Genomic DNA, 17,570 nt, shown 5'->3' with positions numbered 1-17,570 from the left:
TAAGACAACCTCTCACAAGCCAGAGTCTGCAAGAAAAGTAAACCTTAAAAATATTGAGTGACTTTTCTCAATTCTCCCAAAGATTATATATAGCTAGTACCCTCCTAAACGCATAGGAGAGAAAGGTAATTCACTACACACAATGGACCCCTTAGGCAGGGCCTGAGGGCTTAATTATCTCTTAAGCTTCCTGGAGAAAAGCTACTCTAGGATGTTCATGGTTCTTGGGGGAAACTGCTGGGTTTTATCTATTTTCTTACTGTTAGGAGTTTGGTATGGGTATTCTCATTGCTCAGTTAAACACTGCTTAGAAGAGTACATATTTTTTCCCCTTTAGACAGTGTTATCCTCAGGTGGTTAAGAAAAATAATATCTGGATATGGAACTGTTCTTAGGATAAAGTAGTTTCATTCTGCATTAAAGATTCTTGGTTTGCATCACACTTTCCTTGACCTTCTTCTTTTGCCTGCACATACAGTAGTGTAAGGAAACTAGTGAAGCTGAGTGCGGTACAGTTCATGCTGAACAATCACACGGTGAGTGGTCTTAGCTCTTTTCCTGCTCCTCTCCAGCCAGACTGTTTCCGACCCCCAGCACACTGCCAGCTTACACTTAACTGTCGTCACAGCTGCTCTTTGTGCTCCAGATGGTCTGAGTTATGGAGAAATCGCCAGCTGTTATTCATACCAAGATAAATTAGTTGTAGGTAACAATAACAAATCAAAAAATAAATTCTTAATACCCGTCATATCCTTAAGGAATGATGATGTAGCCATTAGCTTGAAAGGGATCAGTAGATCTAAAATTACTGGCTTGCATTCTGCCTCTAACCCATGTTTTTATCATTTTAACTTGTTTTTTCTTTTTCAATAGAGCGAGCACTTTTCATTTTTGGGCATTAACAATCAGTCCAACCTGACAGACATGCGGTGTCGGACTACCTTCTACACAGCACTTGGGCGTCTCCTCATGGTGGATTTAGGTACTGCAGTAAATCTTAGACACTGATGAAAGTAATCTGACATTGTTCTAGATTTTTACTTGAGGATAGAAAACTAGGTGAGGGGGCAGTCTTTTCTGTTGTTTCAACAGAAACAAAACTATCTGAAATAATAGTCTGAGAGTACATCACACTATCAGGGCCCCTGTACCTGAAAGAATAGCAGTATGCGTCTGAAATTTTCAGCTGATGTGCAGTGGTTTTAAAGTACTGTCCATATTTCTCGTCTGTAAAATAAGAAATTGGGAATTGAGATTCCTAAATAATCTTGTTGGTCATATAAGCCCATCTACCCCACATAGGGGTGCAGCAAAACCTTTCATTTCTCAGTTCATTAGTACATATGAACCCAGAGGGCTTACACATCTTTCTAGCTCTAGCTGTGATATTAGCAGTTTGGGATTAACTAATAACTAAAGCAGAATGGCATCATCATAATTTTGAGCTTTTTAAATTTAATCCTACTACAATGACATTAAAGATTTTTTTTAGGTTTGTGACAGGTTACTAAAAAAGGAAAACTGAATAAAGCCTCTACACACACCTGTTTCAAGCTTGAATCTCATCTAGTTCTCACACACCAGACTCAGTTCTCTCTCAGCTGACTATAGTTCTCACTTAAGGAAAAACAGATAAATATCAGAGTGCCTTATACATATACATATGAATCTCTGATATTGTAACTCAGTATGGAAAAAAGTTGAACCTATTTGGACAAGATGATTTCAGCCATTTTCTAGCTTAAAAATTGTGTGTGTGTATCTATACACACACACACACACATTTTATTCTGAAATTACTACTAATTAGGGTAATACGAGCCCCTTGATTTCCCTTGGACCTGCTCGTCTTTCATTCTCTGTGCACACCCAGCTTTGAGTTGTGTATGTTGGGGTCACATCCTGCTGGTTTCCCTTACAGGAGAGGATGAGGATCAGTATGAGCAATTCATGCTGCCACTCACAGCAGCGTTTGAGGCGGTGGCCCAGATGTTCAGCACCAATAGTTTCAATGAGCAAGAGGCAAAGGTGAGTCCTTCACCCACTGACTGGTCAGCTTCTGGTTGAGGGAGTCCCTGTTAGAGACTCGATTAGCTTAGCACAGTAGTTGGCAAACCGCAGCTCGCAAGCCACATGCGGCTCTTCAGCCCCTTGAGTGTGGCTCTTCCACAAAATACCACGTGCGGGCGCGCATGTACAGTGCGATTGAAACTTCGTGGCCCATGCGCAGAAGTCAGTTTTTGGAAAGGAGATAGACGAAACAAGTATACAAGACAAGTGTGGATGGGAGAGTTGGAAGGGGTCAACCTCAGCGAACGTACCTCAATCAGATTGAGGACGTTTTTAGCAAAGGCCAGCTTAGGACTACCCTAATTACATTAATAACAATGTACCTACCAGGTTCGATTCCGGTCAAGGGCATGTATCTTGGTTGTGGGCACATCCCCAGTGGGAGGTATACAGGAAGCAGCTGATCAGTGTTTCTCTCTCATCGATGTTTCTAACTCTCTATCCCTCTCCCTTCCTCTCTGTAAAAAAATCAATAAAATATTTTTTTTTTTTAAAAAGAAATTTCAATCGTTGTACTGATGGATATTTGGCTCTGTTGACTAATGAGTTTGCCGACCACTGGCTTAGCAATACAAAAAATAGTGCTGACCCATAAATTTTCCACAGAGTTAGCTTTTTATTTAACTTCCTCAATTCCTGGGGTCCTGAAATAGAAGAGCCAGTATGGATTTATCAACTCTATATTTACATTACAGCATGTTCTTAAGCAGCAATTAGGGTTTTTTTATCTTAAATTTTTCAGTGTATGAGCATGAAGTTACTTTGTTTTTGCATTGCCTTGTTAATTTTTGTTGTATCTTTAGTTTATGTCTCTTTTTTCATTTTTAATACCAATTAGTACTTACTCTTTTTTTCTATCAGTCCTACCAGAGCTTAGTTTCATTAGTCCTTGTATTTTTTTTTTACTTTGTTTTAGCTCTATTTTACCCATGTTTTGTATTTGATTCATTTCTACTTGTAATCTTTATTTTCGTATATTTTTGTTGGGGTGATGCTAATCTAACTTCTTAACTTTTCAGCCCTTCTTTCATAATGTAACCATTTAAGACTGTAAGTGCCCCTCTAGGTATATTACTCCAGAAGTTTTTTTTTTTGGGGGGGGGGGGGCTTTTTAATATATTTTTATTGATTTCAGAGAGGAAGGGAGAGGGAGAGAGATCGAAATATCAATGATAAAAGAGAATCATTGATTGGCTGCCTCCTGCACATCTCACACTGGGGATCAAGCCCACAACCCAGGCATGTCGCCGGACCAGGAATCGAACCATGGCCTCCTGGTTCATAGGTCAATGCTCAACTACTGAGCCACGCCAGCTGGGCCAGAAGTTGTTTAATTGTTTAAAAAAATAATAATAACATGAAATTTACAGTGTAACCATATTTAAGTGTACCATATTAATTTCAATGGTATTAAGTATGTTCATACTATTGTGAAACAGGTCTGCAGAATCCACAAGTTTCGAAATGTAACATTTTTATTATCATTAAGTTTTTTGTATTTTCTAATTTCCATTAAGATTTCTTTGGTACATGAGTCATTTAGAAGGGTTTATGAATTTCCATATATATGGAATTTTAAAGTTACCCTTAGTTATTGATTCCTGGCTCTCAAAATTATCATTTTTATTTATTTGTAATGTATTCTTTTTTAATCCTCACCCGAGGATATGTTCATTGACTTTTAGAGAGAGGAAAGGAGGGGAGAGAGAGAGAAACGTTGATGTGAGAGAGAAGTACACCCCAACCGGGGATTGAACCCAAAACCTTTTGATGTATGGGACAATGCTCCAACCAACCGAACCACACCAGCCAAGGCAAAATTGTCATGTTTAGATTTTTGCTTCCCTCGTGTTTTTACTTCATGCACATCAGCTCTCCTTACTTACAGCTTTCTGTACCAAAACCAGAAGACACTGTGCTATTAATATGTGTACGACGTTTTGTAGTGTCCATCATGACATTGAGGCTGAATTCTAGAGCTACCAAATGGCCAGGGTATTGCCCCCCAAAATGCCAGGTTTTACCTGACATGCTAAAATTCTCCTTTTTATCTTTAGAAAGCCTCTTTATTTTCTATCTCCAAGTCAGCAGGGATGTCAGAGAGCAGCACCACTTGGTCCATCTCTCGAAGTCAGTGTTTTAGGACCTGAGATGGGTACCATTCAAAGCTTAAGTTAGCCTAGTCAGTTTGACTCAGTGGCTAGAGCGTCGAACTACAGACTGAAGGGTCCTGGGTTCAGTTCCGGACAAGGGCACATGCCTGGGTTGCAGGCTCGGTCCCCAGAAGCGGGTGTGCAGGAGGCTGCTGATCAATGATTCTCTCTCATCATTGATGTTTCTGACTCTCTCCTTCTCCCTTCCTCTCTGAAATCAATAAAAAAATTTTTTTTTAAAGCTATGTTAGTGTTGGACATAGCAGTCATGTACAGTGACAACCTGCTAGCACCAAATATAACTGAGGAATATCAGGGAACATCAGTCCTTTCCCCATCACACTAGTTCTGTACAAAGCAAATAAAGTTCATGAAAGAACCATCTGGCCTTGAACTACAAGTGTTGTTACACCTAATGTAACGAGTCTTTTAGATTGTCCGTGTCTTAGACTTGAACACTGAGCTCACAGTATCAGTTTAGGAATAGAACTGCTTGCTTAAAGCAGGCTGTCAGCAGAAGTACAGTCATTTTTAACAAATGAGACAGGATACACAAATGTGCTACCTCCTTGAGCCTGCTGGTGACGATTAGCTTTAAGAGCAGTCTTACTGCTGTTCAGTAAAGGCTCCATCGAGAAAGGCAGCATTGGATTTGGTGTCTTGGTGCCATGAGTCCTAATCCTGGCCCTCTTGCCACATGGCAGTGTGGCTGCAGGCAAGTTATTGGACCCTGGGCCTCGGTCTCTTTCTGAAAAAAGCACAGCGTAGTGCTTTTTGGCTCCAAGATCTGACACCTGAGTCTCATTTCCAGGAACCGTGTGGCCTCCTTTGTCTTCCCCTGGCAGGGTCTGCATTTGAGGGGCAGAGGCACTGCTGGCATTGTTGTGTCACTAGGTGTGGTACCAGACCTTCAGGATATGTGACTCTTCTACCGCCTGTTTTTCCTTTTTCAGTGTTTACATGATTGATCACATTAATATCTTAAAACTTCATCAGCCTCTATTTTGCTGTGATGAGACTGGGACCAACCCTTTTTCATAATATAACAAGGTTCCAACCCTAACTTTCCCAGGGAAAGGATGCCATTTTAGTATGGAAGAGATTGATTCCAAATATTAGGGAAGAAATGTATGTTTGTTTGTTTGAATTTACTGGGGTGATGTTGGATCGCAAAACCATACAGGTCTCAAGTGTACAACTCGGTGAAGCATCATCTGCACACTACATCGTGCCCCCACCACCTCAAGCAAAGTCGCTTTCCATCCCCATTTCCCCCCACTTTGACCTCCACCTAGCCTCCACCTCTCTTTCCTTATGTTTATATGTCTTTTGGCTAATCCACTCACCTTCTTTCATCCAGTCCCCCATCCCCCTCCCCTCTTGACAGCTGTCACTCTGTTCCATGTATCCATGCCACTGTTTCTGTGTTGTTTGTCAGTTTATTTTTGTTCATTAGATTCCATGTATGAGTGAAATCATGTCTTTCTCTGACTGGCTTACTTCACTTAGCATAATCTCCAGGTTCGTCCATGCTATCACAAAAGGTAAGATTTCTGGGAAGGAGTAATTTTTGAAAAATGGGAGGAAGAATTTGATTACAGATACGTGAAGTCCCCATCAGGTGGTTATAGGTTTGCTTTTTCATCGCTTTTAACATATTTCTGCCTTCTTCTACAGCGAACTCTAGTTGGCCTGGTAAGAGACCTGAGAGGGATAGCTTTTGCCTTCAATGCCAAGACCAGTTTCATGATGCTATTTGAATGGATGTATCCTAACTCGTGTCACAGCTGGCCTTAACTGAAGTTTGAATGAGTGATGGGGTTATGGGGAAGGAGGGGTGGGGGAGTGAGGAGGCGAAGAAGGTGAAGAGTTGCCCAGACCTGCCATAGCTGTCTTACAAGCTGCCATCCCAGCGTGGTTTATGACAGAACACTGTCTGCTCTGGTCACTGAGGGCGGGAAATGAATGAGGTGGCTCCCCAGCCTTTCTCGGAGCCCCAGATATAAGTGGCCGTGGAACTGTCCCACTGGGGAATTTTTGCGCATGAATTTTGCCACACTTAGCAATGAGAGACATTTCAATCTACTAAAAAAGGACAACTTTACTAGGGATGACAAAGCCTAATCTTGCTGACTTGATAATTTGAACAAATCATTTCTAGTTGAGTGCCTGTTTCTCCAAAGTTATGTAACAAACAGCTGATTCCCTATCATCTCACAAGTGCTAACAGAAAAAATAACAACATGAAATGCATTGTGCTCTTCAGAAGAAAGGCATTATGTAAACTTCAATGTATTATTAGATGCCTATTACAAGTTAAAGGACACACAATCACTTTAGCACCTTCTGTTTAGAAAGACGAAGATTAGCACAGCAAGAGACAGGAAGTTAGAGAACTTAATCTGACAGTGTATGCTTGGCCAGAGCTGAGAAATCATTTCAAATTCTGTACCTCTCTGAATTCGGAATTCTTCCTTAGCTTTTCACTTACAGATACCCATCCTACATGCCAATCCTTCAGCGGGCAATTGAGCTATGGTACCATGATCCAGCCTGCACCACACCTGTGCTGAAGCTGATGGCTGAATTAGTTCATAACAGGTAAGGAGGAGGAAGATTTTTAAAGGGCACAACTGCCTTTTATCTGGGAGTGTTTTTGGCAGATTGTGGAAGATGATGTGGTTCACTGCTATTAGGATTTGAAAACTTCTAAAAGTTACGGGTATGTTTTTGTTTGTTTAGAAGAAAGGTCCCAACCACACAAAGCCACGGCTGCTTGCAGGAAATAAGTCACTTTAAAGAGTCTCACTGTACACATTTTTTTCTCTCTCTCTCTTTTTTTCTTTTTTTTAAATATATTTTATTGATTTTTTACAGAGAGGAAGGGAGAGGGATAGAGAGTTAGAAACATCGATGAGAGAGAAACACCAATCAGCTGCCTCCTGCACACTCCCCGCTGGGCATGTGCCCACAACCAAGGTACATGCCCTTGACCAGAATCGAACCTGGGACCCTTGAGTCTGCAGGCCGACGCTCTATCCACTGAGCCAAACAGGTTAGGGCACTGTACACATTCTTATGAGAAGTGAATTTGGCAACCAGGATTCTCATTTCCCTGCCCACACATACAAGTTAACATTTAGAAATGATGCCGTGCCCATCAAGTTTCATGGAGACGGTTAAGAATGATACAGTGCACATTAGAACATCCTTTCTTTTAAAAAAAAATGTATATATTTTTATTGATTTCAGAGAGGGAGAGAGAGAGATAGAAATATCAATGATGAGAGAGAATCATTGATCAGCTACCTCCTACAGGCCCCCTACTGGGAATTGAGCCCGAAACCCTGGCATGTACCCTGACCAGGAATCAAATCCTTACTTCCTGGTTCATAGGTCGGCACTCAGCTGCTGAGCCGTGCAGAACACACTTTCTTACGAATGGTATTTGTTAGGGAGATTAGAGCTGGATCAGTAAAGACTTACTTTAAAAGAAAGTGAGAACAAATTCCCAAATACAAGATTGTTAGATTTTCCCAATGATTTAGGGATGGAGACAAAGAAAAATCCAGCACTTTGACTCAACTAGAATTTCAGATCTGTGTATCTGCCTCTCGCAGCACTTCTGAGAGAATAATTTTTAAAACTTCCTTCGTGAGGGAGCCTGTAATATTCAAAGAGGATGTTGCCTCCCATGGGGCTTATAGTTAAGAGTTATTCACTTATAAACTATATATTTGAGAGCATCTACTCTTTGCCAGGCAATTTCCTAAGCTATTGTGCCAGCCAAACCTTAGGTGTTACATTCTGGGGGGAGACAGTAAAACAAGCATGGACAGTCATTTCAAACAGTGGAAAGGGCTAGGGAAAAAATAAGGTACTAAAACAAAGGAATTGAAGGAGAGGGGGTCAGAGAAGGTGATATTTAAGTTGGGTTCTAAATGACAAGAAAAATTCTGGGTGCCCTGCAGAGAGAGGGGCAAGAGCATTCTAAACAGAAAATAACTGCAGTAGTCTTGAGAAGGGGAAGCTTGCCGGGTCTTGGACAGAAAAATGCCACTGGAGCGAGCATGTGAATGGGGAAGCCCTGGTAGACAGTCAAGCAAGGGGCAGAAGCTGATCTAACAGGACCTGGTCCCGCAGTAGTGAAGAGTGGGCATGTATTCTCATTACAGTGGGAAGCTGCTGAAGTTGTAAGCAAGGAATTACAGTGATCTCGTTTACATTACCTAAAGGTTCCATTCTCACTACCACATGAAGAATGAACTGTCCGGGCAAGAGTGGCAGTAGGGGGCCATAGAAGTGGAAGGATTCAGGGCATATTGTAGAGCGAGATCTTGATGGGATCAGTGCGGGAGGGGAGGGAAGCAGGATTAAGAAGGACTCCTTGGGGGTGAGACCTTACAACTAGAGTCAGTGAAACTCATTAAAGGTAGAGCAAACCAGTGAAGAGTTGCTCTGGTCTAGGGAACAGTCAGGAACTCAAAGCCCGGGGTTTTTTTAAATGTTTGCCTTCCTACCTGATTTATGTAAGAGCGGTCCCAGTCCCTTTGCATTTCTCTCCTTAAAAAGTGTAACGATGCGTGTGCCCTCCCTTAGTTCCTCCAAAGCTGTAAAGATAAACAGGTTAATGTCTAAAGGCTGTGCCGTAGACATTCTGGGGGGAGACAGACAATAAAACAAGCTTGGACAGTCATTGCAGACCGTGGAAATGCTAGGAAAGAAATAAGGTACTAAAACCAAGAAGTGATGGTGATAGAAGCTCTGCTTTCATCAAACAAAACAATTTTGCCGCCAAAACCGGTTTGGTTCAGTGGATAGAGCGTCGGCTTGCGGACTGAAAGGTCCCAGGTTCGATTCCGGTCAAGGGCATGTACCTTGGTTGCGGGCACACCCCCAGTGGGGAGTGGGCAGGAGGCAGCTGGTCGATTGTTCTCTCTCATCGATGTTTCTAACTCTCTATCTCTCTCCTTTCCTCTCTGTAAAAACTCAATAAAATATATTTTAAAAAAAAAAAAAAAAAAACAATTTTAAGAGTAATTTTATCTACTGCCTCGTTTTTTGTTTCCTTTAAATGTTTTCAATTTGAGCAACAGAACTTGAATCTAACATGTTCATGTTAGTCTTCAAGATAAAAGCTGTATCACTAGCAACTTGGTTACTTCACATAAGGATAGGGAATCTGCATATCTCAGTGTGAAAGAATCACCCAGGTCCTCAGGTGAGAGCCTGGGTACCCAGCCTTCGGCAGCATACCTCTGACTGTCTCTCCTCTGTGCTCTCTGCCCAGATCCCAGCGGCTCCAGTTTGATGTCTCGTCCCCTAATGGCATCTTACTCTTCAGAGAAACTAGCAAGATGATCACAATGTATGGTACGTGCTTTAGAGGAGCCCAGCCCGACATGACTTCCAGCCCCATCCCGGCTACTGCCTGTGGGTCTCGGGCCAGCTCTGGCCATAACCAGGACAGCACTGCCACGCAGCTGTGTCGTTCGGTGTTTGTATCTCAGTGCCAGCTGGCACTGGGGCCTTTGGAGCAGGAGGATTGAGTTGATATATAAACTACAGTTGTAACGTGGTTAAATAAGTATATATCACATGTCTACTCAGGCAATCGCATCCTGACGCTAGGAGAGGTCCCAAAGGACCAGGTCTATGCACTGAAGCTCAAGGGCATCTCCATCTGCTTCTCCATGCTGAAGGCTGCTCTCAGCGGGAGTTATGTCAACTTTGGAGTCTTTCGTCTCTATGGAGACGATGCTCTGGACAATGCTCTCCAGACCTTCATCAAGCTGCTCCTCTCCATTCCCCACAGTGATCTCCTGGTAAGCCTTAAGCTCCCTAGGCAGGCCCAGTCCCTCATGGCAATCTTCTCTTGGCCTCAGACTATGATTGAACCATTCTCTGCAGAACTCTCAGCCAGCTCTAACTTTCATTTTCCCATCTGAAGGGACTGGGCTCTTTTATTTAAGATCTTGCTCCCCGTGAGCTGTGCACAGCACCTAGGCTGATTTTTGTTTTCCTCTTCTCCCACAGGATTACCCCAAGCTCAGCCAGTCTTACTACTCACTACTGGAAGTCCTGACGCAGGACCACATGAACTTTATTGCAAGCCTGGAACCTCACGTCATCATGTACATTCTCTCTTCCATATCTGAAGGACTTACTGCACTTGGTAAGCACCTGGAGTAGTCATCTTGTTTTTACCACTTAACAGAAAGAGAGAATCTTGCCCCAGTCTCCAAAGGATTACTCTTTCAGGAGTTGGCCCATCAACAGAGCACATGACTCCTGGGTACATTCTCAGCCAGCAAATACTTACTGATCCCCTCCTAAGAACCAGGCACCTGCTAGGCACTGCAGATACATTGATTAATAACACTTGGTCCCTGTCCATTAGGGATGTTTATCTGAGGATTAAACAGACACATAAACAGACAACCACCTATTCCCTTGCCCAGGACAGTAGTGGGAAGTAGAAGCGCGATGGGAGCTCTCAGGAAGCACCCCTGAACTCCTGGGTTCAGGAGTGGGGTCAAGGAAAGCTGACGAAAGAACTGGTATCAAAGCGTAAACCTCAAAGCTAAGCAGGTGTTACCAGGTTAGTGGGGGAGGCTTCCTAGCAGCAGGGACCACAAGTACTGGCACGTAGAGGCAAGAAAGAACCAGAAGTCCAGGTGCCTGTACACCCGTGCAGAAGAGAATGAAAAGGAATGAAGCTGCAGAGAGACAGGTGGGGGCACACTTGGGAATCACAAATAAATGAAAGATTAAATCAACTGCAAAGTAATCATGATACATTACTAGTGCATAAAATGACTTTTGGGTTGTCAGCCAGGTGCACAGCCGTAGTTAGGGCCATCCAGCCAGGGTAGCACACCCTGCTTTGGAAGGCTGCTTTATCGCGTCTTAAAAATGGAGGGGCCTCTGCATAGACAGAAATAGAATGGTTTGCTCTCGTAAGGATTCATCCTGGCCAGGCCAGCGCTTGGTCCACAGGCTTTGCTGCAGTGTCAACTTTGTGAAACACACAGCGGAGTCTGCAGCCCACTGGCAAACTGCAGATGCTGATAGGCTGCGCTAAGCTGGGCTTAACGCCATCCCCCAGGGCACTCCGAGTGTGGGCTCACAGCTCCAGCTTCTTGGCTTCTAATCACTAGCAGTGTGATCTCCAAACTTGCGTTTACTCATTTGTCAAGTAGAATGCCTATCTCCTGGAGTTCTCAAGAGAACAGATTAGAGAGACTATCTATATAGAGTCCTTAGCACAATAGAAGTACTTTCTACATGTGAACCATTTATCTTTTATGAAGCAGAAAATATGCATCTGTACTACATTGAGCCAATAATTTCAATAATATTTATTTATAGTATTATCACACACTCACTTTCAAACTTAGAATTTGACCCATGTTAAGGGTGAGAGGTTAACAAAAAGCATCCCAATCCATGGTCATGGCTGAACTGGTCACAGTTCCCGGTCTGACTGGATACCCCTGGGGTCTCAGCTAAGGGCAGTTGTGCTTGCCCAAGTCCCATCAGCAGCTCAGTATCCCTGCTCTATTCTACCCTGGCCCCTCTTCCTTCTAGACACCATGGTATGCACAGGCTGCTGCTCCTGCCTGGACCACATTGTGACGTACCTCTTCAAGCAGCTGTCGCGTAGCACCAAGAAGAGGACAGCACCCCTGAACCAGGAGAGTGACCGCTTTCTGCACATCATGCAGCAGCATCCAGAGATGATCCAGCAGGTAAGGACGTGAGGGTTCGCAGGCAGCGCGGGGTGTCCCACAGGGGAAGAACTCTCTTCAAGACAGGAGGCCAAGCAAGATAATGAGTCTGATAGCTCACCAGACTACTGCTGCCCGATGAAGTTTATATCTTAGAATTGTGATGTGTTTTGAGTGTGCAAAGTAATCATTGGATATAGAAGTTCTAGTGTCACAACAACCCTGTGCTTTGGGCCTGTCCCGTGACAGTGCCTTCCCCCCCCCCCCACCCGTGACTGTACACGGAGCATGATGAGTTAGCAGTATGCACCTGTACACCTTTTTCTCCTATACCTCGTCTCTGTCTACATTATTCTCTAAGGAAGCAGTAAAATAATGCACATTCCATCACATCTCCAAAAATGTTATAAAGTTCTCTCCTCTGAGATAAGTGCAAGGAGCTATTGTGCAAAGTGATTTTGCACCATAATCATTTTCTTGACTGATCCCATTTTCCACAAATCGGGGTGACGTGGGAAGGTTCATTTTAAAATGAATTAGCAAACCACTTTAAAGAAAAGGAAAGGAAATGTCTTAGAAGAAAAACTTACCTTGTAATAGAAGATTAAAATGAAGCTACATAAAATATTTGTCTGGTTTACCCTTGACCAGTGATGGCGAACCTATGACACGTGTGTCAGAGGTGACGCGCGAACTCATTTTTTTGGTTGATTTTTCTTTGTTAAATGGCATTTAAATGTATAAAATAAATATCAAAAATATAAGCCTTTGTTTTACTATGGTTGCAAATATCAAAAAATTTCTATATGTGACACGGCACCAGAGTTAAGTTAGGGTTTTTCAAAATGCTGACAGGCCGAGCTCAAAAGGTTCGCCATCACTGCCCTTGACAAAAAAGGCTTCCACCTTAATAAACTCCTCTGGAATCTAGTTAGTTTGGGTAGCAACCACTAGGTCACTGCCTCAGATTCTCTATTTCCAGATGTTGTCGACGGTGCTGAATATCATCATCTTTGAAGACTGTAGGAACCAGTGGTCTATGTCCCGACCCCTACTTGGCTTGATACTGCTTAATGAAAAGGTAAGCGAGCCATCTCCCTGACGCCCAGCGCCAGGGGCAGGGGTAGGTGCACATTTTTCAGGACACTGTGAGCAGCACAGAAACATGCCACAATGAGAAACTCGTGCTTTGAACAACACATAATCACCTACCTGGTTGAAGTCAGCACGTGTGGCAGGTCAGACAAAAGCAAAGGATGAGCAAGTGTTACAAGGGGAGAACATACTTGGAGATCAGAGTCCCAGCTCTTTCATGAACAAGCATAAGTCAAGAGTCCCATTAAGGAACAGGCGATTAAGTGAGATAAAGATATATTATCCTCCAAGTGCGTGCTTGAAATTTAAAAAAAAGGTATCCAATTTTAGTAGCTATTCCATCCTTCGACCCTGCAGATGATGGAGGGCTGATCTGCTCTTCCATCTTCTCTCCTCGCCCTGCCCTGTCCCACTCCTGCCCCCAGTATTTTTCTGACCTGAGGAGCAGCATCGTGAACAGCCAGCCCCCAGAGAAGCAGCAGGCTATGCATCTGTGTTTTGAAAACCTGATGGAAGGCATAGAGCGAAACCTCCTAACGAAAAACAGAGACAGGTGAGTTGAGTGTGGAGGGCCCTGCCAAGAAACCCTCGACAACTGTGTTTCAAATCCCTTGTCTTTACAGGCCATTTAAACAGTGCTGTCCAATAGGAAAGCAAGGCGCATGTGTAGTTTTTATCTTTGTATTGATTTTAGAGAGAGAGGAAGGGACGGAGAGAGTAACATCAATCAGAAAAAAGTATGGATAGGCTGCCTTCTGCAATCCCCCTATTGGGTTGGAGCCCACAAGAGAGCCCACAACCAGGGCATGTGCCCTAACGGGAATTGAACCGGTGACCTCTCAGTGCATGGGGTCAGCGCTCAACCAACTGAGCTACACTGGCTGGACCCACATAAGTAGTTTTAAATTTGCTAGTAGCCACATTAAAAAGAAAGAAAAACACAAAGTTTATTTTAATATACTTTAGTTAACCCATTGTATCAAAAATGTTGTCAAGGTGTAATCAGTATTTAAAAATAGAATTTTAACATTCTTTTTATTGTACTAAGTTCAAGATCCTGTGTATTTTATACTTATCAGGGCATCTCAATTCAGATACTAAATTTTCATCAGAAATATGGTTTAGATTTAGATTTCATAAAATTTACAGATGACAAAATAGATTCCCCATATTGAAGTTGTTCCAAACGCATGTAGAAATTCTCCCAATACCTGAATGGAGATTTTTCTAAATTAAATTTTAAAGTTTATTTTACTTTAACTAACTTAAAATATAGCATTTCCATTTCGTTTCATTTGAATCAAGTCCTCAGTTACCCTCTGCGTAATGCAAGTGTTGAGCAGGCACATGTGGCTAGTGACTATCATATTGGACAGCATAGCTCGATGCCATAGGTCTCTTAGGCATTAAGAAATGAAATAGCTTCATCCTCATCCTCATCAGAGGATGAGGCAGGGAGGTTCCTTTGGGCTGCCGTGAACCCAGGGTGGCCCTCAGCCCCATGTAATGAGCCGATCTCGAGGCCTGCCCTGAAGTTGCAATTAGAAGGGGCACAAACTAGCCCACCTTTCCCTGAGTCTTAAGTCTGATATTTACTGACCTTAGAAACACAACCCATCAGTTCATCGCTCTGCCTCTCAGTAGCCACTTGTCTGCTAGAAACCTTTAGGCAAAGCCCTTTCCCTCTACCTTACTCCCCCACCGACATGCATCCTCTCTTAGGTTCACCCAGAACCTGTCAGCATTCCGTCGAGAAGTGAACGACTCGATGAAGAATTCCACTTACGGCGTGAACAGCAATGATATGATGAGCTGACACTTCCTTGGACTCTACCTACACAGAGCAGCGTCCTTTTGGTCTGGCCCCAAGGGGCAAACAATTACAAGGGAGAGGGCCTGGCTGATCCCGGCTCCCTCCTCCAAGGGTGTGGGAAAAATGGCAAAGGTCAACTCGCTGTTTCCCCAGGGAATAGGGGTGTGCGTGCACTCACTAGGGGCAGGGCGCTGCTGGTTCTTAGGGGAAGGGGTGGGAAGGGTGGTGGGAGGAGATAGAGACACAAATATGTGAGACTCCAGCCCCCTCCTGGGGCCACCCAAAGGCGAAGAACCCCCAGTGTCCTGCCACAACCTGCCTTGTAAAAACATGTACATTTTTTCATAACATTTTGAACAAGGTTTATATTGACTCAAGTTTAAAAAAAAAGTGTGACTGAAAAATTTTTACAGAGTCTAGTGCACCAATGCTGATGTGAGGGTTGTGTATGCGAGTGAGGAAATGTGTATTCTGGTGGCCTGGAGCTTTACTGAGAGGATGTGTGGACATGCAGAGATATATTTAGTGACACAGTGTAGAGAGGCAAAAAAGGTAAAAATTCCAAATGTATATTTTTTCTTATTGCCCTTTCCTTGCCCCCCCAATTATCACTTCCTGTTACTGTATCGCCCTTGTTATTAGGAACTCTAAGCCATGCGGAGCACCACCCCTCCCCCGCAACCCCAGATGCTGCCCTAGGTCCCCGGCCTCTTGCAGTGCTGCCACTCCAGCTAAAAGTGTTTGGTGTTCTGAGCTTCATCCGGTTTCCCACTTTGCTTACCCTCATCCTCGGACAGATGCCTCTTGCTTCTAAAAGTCAGATATAAGTCTATGATTAGGGTTCCTGGTCTCTGTAAAGGCGGAGACCAGAAAAAGGGATGGAGCCGGTTGCTCTCCTATGGCGCGATTTGGATGAGTCCACCAGAGACCCAACTGCGTGTGGCCAACAACTTTCGGTCTTCCCAGCCCTTGAGGCAGTGTGTGTGGGTGTGTGCGTGTGGATATTTATATGTGTACCCTGCACTCGTGAATGTATGAACTGGAGGGAGTTACTAAGTGGAGGGGTTCTTAATAACAAGGTCTGCCTAGCATGAAGTATTTAACATTCTCCCATCCCCTTAAAAATATACATTTTTATAAAATGAAAACCATAATAAATGTTTTGAATATTTAAAAAAATTTAACCTACAGAGGGAAATGAATGGAGAAAGCTATTTGCCTTGTACTTTTCCACAATTGTTGCTGCTAGTTGTACACATCTCTAGTTCAGCTCTTGCCCATGGGACACTCATCAATTAGGTGTTATTTTTATTTCTCTCCTCTACCCCCAGAAACAAACCTATTAATTTTTTCTTCCTTCTCTGGCGACTGTTTGGTGAATCCTTTCTTGCGTGATCAGGTTGCGGATAGACTTGTAAGGGTGTTTGCTGCATACAGTGTAAGCATTGTGACCGCCAATAAACTTCAATGGTTTCTACTGACCCGGTTTCAGAAATCAAGTCTAGTGTTTCTACAGGAACGTCTCACTCTCAACACATGAAGAGGTTTGAAACCTGCATTCTTAAAAGCCAGGACCCCTCAACTTTGTGAAATTACTTTCTCATTGCACTAAGTCTGACTCAATTTCTTCTAAGAGTATGATTGGTTTGGTTGATACACACACATACACATACATACACACATAATACCATTCAATCTGCAGTAAAGAATGTACATTTTTTTCATAACTTTTTGAACATAGTTTATATTGACTCAAGGTTAAAAACAAAAAGTGTGACTAAAACATGTTTCCAGTCTGGTGTGCCAGTGCTGTAGCGACTGAGGTTACATATGTGCGTGAGGGAAAAGTGTATATTTACACATACATGCTGTTGTCCACAACTATAAAAGTGAAGCCACCAGGTGATAGCATGGCAACCAGCAGAGAAATGATTTCAGAAAGCCCAGTTTGTGACTGTTGTGACATCTCCTCTAATGTGGATTAGACTTGACAAGTTCAAGGATAAAGTGTTAGCTCCTAAAATACTTGGCAGACCTCCTGGGCCAGAATTAGCAAATGAAGGCCACTGTAGTTACACGGACCGCTTCTCGTCCCCACACGATGCAGTACCTCGGCTGAGGGACATAATTGCCGGAACATTGGAAAGCATTAAAGTACAGATAGGAATTGTGCTTGATACAGATTTACATCCAAGAAATCACAGACTCTAGAGTGCTGCTCTTGTCCACCTTATCCAGATGTACCATTGTCTGCTCTCTGTCTGCTGGGTAACTTCTTGGTGCTAAGTTATTTCAAAGGCAAAAAAAAAAAAAAGTATCCTAATGGCTAGAAGACAAATTGAAGTAATTCATCAGTCAAGTTTATCCCTAAGCCTGGTATAACCCTAATATATAAAACCAGGGTCTGTAACGTCCAGTACGACTGACGGCAGTTTTCTCTTTCAACCTAATGTGAAAGCCAGTTCTCTTTTTTAAAATATGTTTTGATTTTTCTAGAGGGAAAGGGAGAAATATCAATGAAAGAGAAATATTGATTAGTTGCCTCCTTACTGTGGATCAAGCCTGAAATCCAGACATGTGCCCTGACTTGGAATCAAACCAGCAACCTCTTTAAACTTTAGTTCCCACAAGAAATCATGTGGAGGTTTTATTCAGTTAAAACATGAGTTAGGCCCCAGCCGGTTTGGCTCAGTGGATAGAGCGTTGGCC

General features: G+C 43.1%; 1 protein-coding gene across 1 annotated transcript in view; it reads left to right on the top strand.

The window, feature by feature from the left end:
* XPO7 (exportin 7) overlaps positions 1 to 16,342 on the top strand; it is a 39,343-nt gene extending 23,001 nt beyond the window's left edge. The window contains exons 17-28 of the mRNA XM_015557702.1: positions 473 to 536; positions 874 to 982; positions 1,922 to 2,028; positions 5,901 to 5,989; positions 6,717 to 6,824; positions 9,514 to 9,596; positions 9,834 to 10,048; positions 10,260 to 10,398; positions 11,814 to 11,974; positions 12,936 to 13,034; positions 13,474 to 13,601; positions 14,771 to 16,342. Of these exons, the coding sequence (XP_015413188.1) occupies positions 473 to 536; positions 874 to 982; positions 1,922 to 2,028; positions 5,901 to 5,989; positions 6,717 to 6,824; positions 9,514 to 9,596; positions 9,834 to 10,048; positions 10,260 to 10,398; positions 11,814 to 11,974; positions 12,936 to 13,034; positions 13,474 to 13,601; positions 14,771 to 14,864 (1,396 nt within the window). The 3' untranslated portion in view covers positions 14,865 to 16,342. The remainder of the gene's footprint in view (positions 1 to 472; positions 537 to 873; positions 983 to 1,921; positions 2,029 to 5,900; positions 5,990 to 6,716; positions 6,825 to 9,513; positions 9,597 to 9,833; positions 10,049 to 10,259; positions 10,399 to 11,813; positions 11,975 to 12,935; positions 13,035 to 13,473; positions 13,602 to 14,770) is intronic.
* Positions 16,343 to 17,570: the final 1,228 nt, after the last annotated feature.

Source organism: Myotis davidii, unplaced genomic scaffold (genome assembly GCF_000327345.1).
Source record: "Myotis davidii unplaced genomic scaffold, ASM32734v1 scaffold448, whole genome shotgun sequence".
In the NCBI taxonomy this organism is placed as follows: Eukaryota; Metazoa; Chordata; class Mammalia; order Chiroptera; family Vespertilionidae; genus Myotis; species Myotis davidii.
The sequence above is the reverse complement of the archived record's forward strand: the minus strand, read 5'-3'. Positions and strand labels throughout refer to the sequence as shown.